Genomic DNA, 9,273 nt, shown 5'->3' on the forward strand with positions numbered 1-9,273 from the left:
TATAAAAAATACTTTAAAACTTCCAACGCTTTAAAAAAAAAGTTTGGCTCAGCCAAAAGTGCAGTGATCACAACGAAACAAAAACAATGTAATACGAACACTGGTGCTGTAAATTAATGAGAGCACAAAGCGGAGTGTGACAAGAGCGAAAGAGCGAAAAAATGGAGGGGAAGCTGTTAAAATGCCGCGCAAAACACTTGAATGTTAACTAACATTTTTATTAAAATGAGAAACGTTTTTTTCAGAATTTATTTAAAATAATTTTCGTAATTCATAATAATTCGTATCTGGATGCATACGGAGTACATTCGATATGTTTGCATCTTAAATATTTATATTTATAAATGCAAGTAAGTAAATATGTCCATACATTCATACTAGAGCATTCAATCCTGTGATCCAGAATCCCGGGATTTCGGGATCCCGCACTCTTTTCCCTGCCCGAAATCCCGTCATTGTTAAAATTCTTCGGGATTGAATGCCCTAATTCATACATATATATTTAATTTTAAATTCCTCTGCTTACAAACTCATGCTGTACTAAATGCATTGCCTACTTTTCGGCGGCAGTAAAAAATATTTAATTTCATGCAGACTGACGTGTTTTCTCATTGTAATTTTTTAATTGGAAAAGTGGTCAATATACATAGTTACATACTTTTAATTTTCCTGTTCTCAAAAATTTCAGGTATGCTCAATATGCCTTTTAAATGTGATTTTCTTTGATGCTTAAATTCATTAAAGAAAGAAAATAAATTTGAAATTTTTAATACTGGTGACTATTAAACAGGCAATTTGTATGAGTATCGCGCTTTACAAAGCTTTTAAAACCTATTTAACTTTTCTTGAATAAGGCAAGGCCTTGGCCAACGGCATTAAGGCACCAAGTTTCTTTGATATAACGTCGTTTAAAGTACAAAACCACGTATCAACAAAATGCAAAATCGCGTATCAAGATAATCCAAAGGCGCGTATGTGAGTTGCATAAATTATTTTCAAGAGAGTAAAAACACTCATGCTAAAACATTTTTCTCTCTTTTGTAAAACAATCGCATTTCTGGCTAGTATATTTCAGGACGAATGGATAAGGATTGAGCCAAGAGCTTGTGTGAGCAAATCCAATTTTTGGCTGCAAATGGTTTGCAGAATGACGATACGCGGTTTTGTACTTTAAACGACGACATTTATGCTCAATCTAAAAAATGGACATTCTAGCATTTAAATAGTCTTTTTTATACATACATATCGTTACCTTAATATGGAAAGTAGAGCTGTAAAAGCATTGGAGCACTATCGATAGTATCGATGTTTTAATATTTTTTTTGAAAATATCGATGTTTGGTTTACCATCGATGTTTTTAGAAGATATGCCATCATTAGAACAATTAAAGCGTAATAAACTTATATTCTTTTACAGTTTAGCTGAATTTTAGCACAAAAGCGTACCAATAAGTGTTTAGGGAATTTATTACTCATTAAAATGATTTTGTCAGTGCCATTCGATCTCTAATTGGGAAAATTAAAACTAAAAACTTGAAGTGTACCCCAGATTATTGCCTTAAAGAGCAAATATTTATTTAATTTAATTTAATTAATTAATAACTTGCAATGTTCAATGTGACCTTAAATATACATCTAATTAAATTTTAAATTAATTAATGGATAATTTGAAAATAGTAAATGTAATTTGTTAAAAAATTATGTTATATTGTTAATTTATCAGGATTTCAAGTTTAAACAAGAAGTTATAATACCCAAGAAAACACGATAGTATCGATACTATCTATATTTTATTGACAAAAACATCGAAAAATCTATAGTTTAAATATCGATGTTTTTGCAGCACTAATGGAAAGGCCCGAACTCATTTTCTTACAAAATTCATCTTTGTACAAAAGTCGGTAGATTACACACTAAAAGCCTAATATATTCTAAAAGCCCTACCTGCTTTGGATACTTCTTTTGTAATTTTTTTTGCTTCTCCTGTAAAATAAAATAAATTTTAGTTAGGGCCTTTGTGAATTAAGGTAACGATAAGTATATGTAAACAAAAATGAATACACAAAAATATGTATATGTTACGCATATTTTAAAATGGTTCTTTCAGCACCTTTCCGTGGTCAATACCATAAATATATTCATTATTACGCACATAACCCCAACCCATGCGCTTTGAAGTCCAAGCCACGCCTATATCACCCGTAGGTCCAATAGTTATAGCGCCACCGGTACCTCCTAAGCGTTCAGTCATCTCCTTGCACGCAACTTCGGTCGCCTCCTGAGCCGACATATTGCAGTATCTAATGTTTGCTATAATCTTTTGTGCCAAATTGAAACGCATAATTGTCTCGCCATGACCTGTGGTGGAAACACCGCCCCACTTATTATCTGCATAAGTGCCACAACCTAGCAATGGTGTGTCACCAATACGCCCTGCCACTTTGCCTGTTATGCCGCCTGTAGAAGTGGCCACTGCTATATTGCCTTTTGCATCTATAGCCACAGCACCAACAGTACCAGGTTCACCTGGCCGTTCTTTAATTGTTTTATCCAATTCTGTTGGCGCATATGTGGTATCTTTACCCTCAGATTGTTGTTGCTTAAATTGCTTTAATGCATCACGTGCACTTTGTGTTACTAATGATCCCGCTGGCAATTGCTCAGCTCCATTTGCTAAAGCAAATTTCTGTGCGCTTTCACCACCTAAAAATGTGTGATTTGTTCTCTCCATTACACAACGTGCCACTGAAATAGGATATTTGATGTCGTGCAACAAAGTTACACAACCAGCTTGCAACCGCGATCCTTCCATTATGCTTGCTTCCACTTCAACGTTGCCATCACTATTCAGGCATGCTCCATAACCCGCATTGAAATTTTCATCCTCTTCCATGGCGCGCACAGCCGCTTCGACGGCATCCAGAGCAGAACCTGCTTCAATACCACCACATTTAGGCGAAGGCATCAGCAGCGGCAAACCTGCTTTCAAAGCCAGTTTCATACCTTTTGTCTTGCCAGGCACTCGCGCGTCACTTATGTCACCAGCTCCACCGTGTACGAGCAGCATTGGCGTAGTCATTGTGTTCGAAATAAGATTATGGCTGCAAAGAATATTGAACATACATATGTATGTCAACGTAATGATAATAATTTATTTACTGAATGAAAATTTTAATCTTTACTCACAGCGCAACTTTGGTGCAATGAACGACGTGCATCAAGAAATTTTACCATTAGGTCGGAAATTGCAATTGCCTACTTTAGTTTTATCATTGTTTACTAGCTGTCTGGCTGTCTTATCAAAGCTGGAAATTTCCAATGGAATATAAACTGGCGGCTACCACAATTTTAACAGAAAAAGTACCATATTAATTTTTATTTTGGTCAAAAGCTGTTCAACTTTACCATATTTATTATTTTAATTTATTAACAACAAATCTCCATTTTATTTTTAATACAAACTCGATTGTATTTTCCAACAAAATAAACGGTGTCGCTACTCTGAAGAATTCTGTGAAATGAGGAAATACCTGCCAAACAACAAAAATGATAGGGTACCAAGTACAATCGAAGAAAAAATGTACCACTTTTGCTAGTACAGTACTAGGTGTGGCAACCATGATCTAAACATGTATAACCAGCAGAGTTGGTACGTTACGAAAACGATTACGTACCAGAAGCACACAATATTCGTAGTAAAAAATAGAAAAAACCGTAGTGAAAGATACAAATAGATTAATTTTTTAAATTTATAAGTTTTCATATTTAATCTTTTAGTTAAAAACTTTGTAAGTATTGCATTATACGTGTATCTTTTTCGGTGGCAAATTAAACACTTTTTGCAGCTTACCGTAGTGTTTTTGTAAATAATAAGTGAACATTTAGTATCTTTGAAATTGCCGATAATTTTATATCTACGAAAAATTGCAATAAGGCAAAATTAACCTTTTGCCTCTCTGTTGAGTAAATTTGAGGTTTATGCTAACATCTGTTATATGTGCATAGCTTGCAACAAATCTGGAAACGAATCTATCGTGGAAAAAGGAGAGAAGTTCGACATCAATACATGGTCATTGTTACCTCTTTGACCAACTTCGTATTCTTCTCGTACATCAAATCTTTCTGGTTGTTAACAACATCCGGTTAGAGCTGACACTTGAATTGTGTCTCTTCGTTTATGGGAAAATATGCGCTTTGTATAATTTGCTGTAAGAGTACCCGTTTATATATTGAAGCCATGACCTGTTTACCAAATTTTTCAAAAAATAATGAATCGTTGCTGCCCTAAAGTTTAATGAAATAAAGAAGCATAGTAAAAATAGTATTAGGCGTAGTGGGGTAGAAAATTTTAAACAGACGTATCACGAGTTTCATTTTCCCCGAACCGGTTCACTTTTCATTTCCATGTATTTACTATTTTCAACAAGTATAGCGTAAAATGAAATCTATTGTATAATTTCACATCAAATGGTTTACATAAAGGACTGATTGTTAAAACTGATTAAATAAAATATGTCTTACCTTTTTTGAGCAAAATGAAAATTACTATCTGCACGCTCGGAGCCGTGCTACTGAGAAGAGTACATACAAAAAAGTACAGCACTGCTATAACCGTGGAAACGCAATGCCGGCGAACGACGAACTCACCACAGCGAAATTCCCGTTTTCAAAATTAGAAAACCACCGGCATATGAAATTGAACACAGCCAAAGCGAAATGCAGAGTTTGCTCGGCGGCGTTTCGTGGCGATAGATTTATTTATATCTCTGCTGGGCGATAGCTTTCAAAGATTTAGAAGAAAACAAAATATAAAACGAATTATTTTTGTTGGTTGAAAAGTACAGTCGTTAAATCTGGCTTAAAATAAAATAGTTTATAATAATTCCTCCTTGCCTTATATTAATATTTGTTATCATTTCATCATTTCTAGATATGGTGTCGTTTTGCAAAATATGGTCACCTAAATTATAAGTACGACGAAATGGCATAAGCAGTTTTCGCTACCGCTCTAAGGGCCTGTTGCTCAAAGCCTGGTTGACAGTAATCATCGGTTAACATCGTTGTCGACTTTACCGACTCCCTGTTATCTGCATGGAGGCGAAGACGTCGATAACGATGTTTAATGGTAACGTCGATAATATGTTTAACTGGAGATTAAGGTGAAATTTATCAAGGACGTAAACCTGCGGGGACGTAAGCCCGACTCAGCTGACACGATCTGTTTTACCAGAGGACCATGTAAATGACAACTCAACACCGCAGAATTTTTCTGTAGTTGTAGCCCGTAGCGCAGAAATCTGCGGAATTTAGATTTTTCCGTGTCAGCTGATTTCTTCCTTCTATAGATGGTTGCCGCTTCGACAGTTTTGCAGATGGCAAAAAAGTTATAAGTTCCTATTCAAATAAACTATTTTACAAATACGTCACATGCAAATTCAGAAGCGAGCCGAGCCGGAGTTTATGGAGTGCTCTTAAAAAATATAACTTCTCAGGGCGAGATAGTACTTTGATGGCAACACATATTATGTTAATAATTAGAACCCAAGAAAATATTTTAGTTTTATTTTTGTCACTCCGAATTTCGTTTTGGAACTCACCCATGATGCAAATTTTCACCTTTTGCCTTGTATGAAGCTCTCAAGAAAACGGTCAAAACAAAATTGCCATTATTTCGTGTGTGTGTCCAAGGAATTTTGACATTTTTGATACTTCACAGCCTGTTGCCTCACTCTTTCCTCAAGAAATAATGGAACGGGCATATATTTCTGTTGCAAACTTGAAACAACGAGAAAATCAAGTTTGGGAACCTCTGATCTTGATCCTACCTCTACCTCCTTCGTTCTAATTACATTTAAGTTATTCTGTTTTCCTTTGTCTTTTTTTTATCTTTATACTCTATCGATAACTAAATCGACAGTAACATCCATAGAAACGTTGATAACAAAACCGATAAGTATATCGATAAAATATCGATAACAAAATCGATAAAAAATCAATAAAAAATCGATAAGAATAGCGATTACAAAATCAGTAATAATATCCATAACAATATCGATAGCAAAATCGATGGCAATATCAATAAATAATATCGATAACGAAATCAATAGAAATGTCGATAACAAAATCGATAAAAATATCGATAACAAAATCTATAAAAAATATCGATAAAAAAATCTACATAAATGTAACAATACCGATAAGAAAAACGATACAAAACATCGATAACAAAAACGATTAAAATTGTGATAACAGAAATCGATAACAAAACCGATAAAAATATCGATTATTATATCGATAAGTTCCGAGAATACCGAAAATCTCCAAAATCCCGAAATAGTTCCCAGATTGAGTCTCTGTGCCTCTATCCTTTTCTCTATAATTAATACCTTTATTTTAATCTTTCTTCTTTTATTTTTACCTTTTCATTTATTCTTTTCTTTATCTATGTACGTACTCACCTTAACTTTTATAATTCTATTGGTCTTTTTCTAAGTGTTATTCCTTAACCTTTTGTTATAAGTTTTTCTTAAATTAATACCATGTGCATACACTCAATAAGCACCAGTTTCCGTCCCAACCATTTCCGTGTGCAATCTCTGTTGAATTTGCTAATTTACTCCAACCAACCAACCGGCGCTAAAGAAGTTTCACTTCAAAAATAGTTTGGACAGTCCCTCCGCGGATAGCCGGTTTTGTGATTGGATTATGGTTTGGCCAGCTTCAGAACGAGATATTTCAAATCTTGCATATTTCAATGGAATCATTTTTACAGTGTAACAGGTTGAAGATAAAAACATTTGTAATTCAAACTGCATTACATCTGAACAAGTTCGGTTGTTATTTAGATTTTTATTTGTCAAAGTTGTATAATGCTGCCAAGGGTCTCTTCACATAGGTTGGTTGGTAGGTGTGCTTTTATCTGTCGAATTGCCCTGCCTCATAGAGTGATGTAATACAGGATTCGTATTCCCGGCGGCGATGACATTTCTTAGGTAAAAGTAAACAAAACCAAATAGGTGGAGAAAATGAACTGTCAAAAGAGTCAATTTCCAAGTCAAGCCAAGTCCTTCCCTATTTGGCCTTTCCTTAGCAGTGGGAGCCTCCCTCTTCCTATAATGCAACCACCAGCGAGTTCCGAGTTGAATATTTTCAGAGCTGGGGCGTCGGTGTCCATTTGGCTGTCTGTTGGACGCACTTTTACCAGCGCCTGCACAGAGGCGGGTGCGTATCTTAGCTGCAAGAAGATAGTGGTCATAAACGAAGCGTGCCTTCCGCCTATCACAACATAACCGATTTATTTTCTCCCCAAGCGCTGCTACAAATATCCTTGGACATGGGGCGCAAATGAGCGATAAATTGAAAAATTTTGCTTGGATGCGGATTGTGGCGAGACGCTTGTCCTCTGGGGTGAACGACAGTACTGGACGCCGAAGTCTCCATCCCACCCAGAGGGGTAACTATAGGGCGGCAGGGCTGGTAAAATGCCACGGGCCCCCGATCCGTGAGGGCCCCGGCCCAAGTGACCGCGAGCTCAGAAATAACCTTAAATTTTTTACAAAACTAGTACTTAAAATAATTTTTTTTTTTTCAATTAAAGTGAGACACAACTAAAGACCATAAAGGTATACTTTATTTTATATCGTCCTGCTTTCCTGAAGTATTTACTGCATTAAATTTATTTCCGCTAGTGCTGGACGATCATTTCACAAAAATTAATAAAAACCTATTTGAGAATTTAAGACATATTTAGTTGAGGGTAGAGATGTGGGGTTACGTTGCATTATTTGTTGTCTTACCTTTCGTAGGTTTAACTACTTTCATCCAAATCCGTTATTTGATTTAAATTGTTTCACTGTGTTTTGTTGAGTTGGTCACTCGGACACTTATTCTGAGTTTTTCTCTTTGAATTCTCTAATTTAGTAGCCCCTAACGACATTGATCGTGCTAGATTTGTGTCACTGACGACCTTGGCTAAAAACTCATGTGGCGAATATTTAAATTGATCTAATTATATGCAAGCTGATCCAAATGCGGTGAAAAGGGTAGACTTAACGAAAAATAAAGTGAACAATTACGATGAAATCAACTGTATTTTCTCAACTCACGCTTATGTTACCAACTTGTGTTTCACGACACATATGACCGATATTTTATTCTCTTCATATGAAAGTATGTATGTTGTCTTGAAGGCACATGCAAATTATTTTCTTTGAAAGTGATTTCAATTTACAACAGAAATGGTTGGAATCAAGCCTAAATGCATGCAAAAATCAGTGACTTACGAACCGAACCATATGAATATATGTATGTATGTAGGTAGCTAGGGTGGCGGGGTTCATTAGGTACATATGTACATAAATCACTGAATTGCGTTCCAGCTTAGTTTAGTTTAGTGCAATTCAACATCAACATCAACAATAACAATAGAGTACTTAGTTGTATTAATCAAAAGCGACAATGGCACAACAAGTACAACAATAATATAACAAGCGAAATGCTATAGTGTGAGAACACTGCGAGAAAGAATTTCCTACTCGTATTTAGCAGACTTCAAATATTTTTATTTAATACAGTAAGTAATCGCCCCGCCACAGGCGCTGGCCTCCGAAATAGTATAAACAATTAAATAAGGATCATCTGCTGACTTTATGCATGGTGGTCAAATCTCTTTGAATACTGTGAGGCCATTTGGTAGGAGTGTATCTCCTTGAGATTTTGAAATACTTATTTTTGAAAAAAATTATACATATGCACTCCGTCCTTCTAACTTTATAAGCTTAAAAAAATAAATAAAACCAATTAAAAGGGCATTTTCGATACCTATTCGTACTTGTAAACTAAAATATTTAAATTTCACAGAATTTTCTCTTTAATTTTTTATTGTTCTTTTATAAATAACACAGGTTTACAAAAAAAAAAAATCAATCTCGAATCAATAATATTTTTGAAACTACAAAGTCCTTTAAACAAATTCTGACGTCAGAGAGAAAAACTAAAAACGCAGTTTTATTATATTTGGCCCATATTTTTGTGAGTACATATATTGATTGCTTAATGTGTTTCAACATTTTTTTGTTTTCGTCGCACAGTGTAATCCTTATAATTGGTTTATTTTTTTCCAATAAATTTTCGATCGTTATTTTTGATTTTTACTTTGAAATTCTACTTCCTGCACCTTCTTTTCTCAATTGCTGAATAAGTATTGAAGGTGTTCAATTTACAAATTGTTGTTTTTGTTACAGCGTACAAATTTCCCAATGAGTTTTGGGGAAT

General features: G+C 34.9%; 1 protein-coding gene across 1 annotated transcript; it reads right to left on the reverse strand.

Moving 5' to 3' along the window:
* Positions 1–236: 236 nt before the first annotated feature.
* Positions 237–3,327, reverse strand: LOC118733759 (probable isoaspartyl peptidase/L-asparaginase GA20639; the record flags this gene model as incomplete). The annotated part of the gene is given in 2 exon segments (XM_036463295.1): positions 237–3,101; positions 3,187–3,327. Coding segments are annotated over 2 exon segments (1,044 nt in total). The 3' UTR covers positions 237–2,089.
* Positions 3,328–9,273: the final 5,946 nt, after the last annotated feature.

The sequence above is a fragment of the Rhagoletis pomonella genome, unplaced genomic scaffold, assembly GCF_013731165.1.
Source record: "Rhagoletis pomonella isolate Grant_MI unplaced genomic scaffold, Rhpom_1.0 Rhpom_scaffold_00002, whole genome shotgun sequence".
NCBI classification, from domain to species: domain Eukaryota; kingdom Metazoa; phylum Arthropoda; class Insecta; order Diptera; family Tephritidae; genus Rhagoletis; species Rhagoletis pomonella.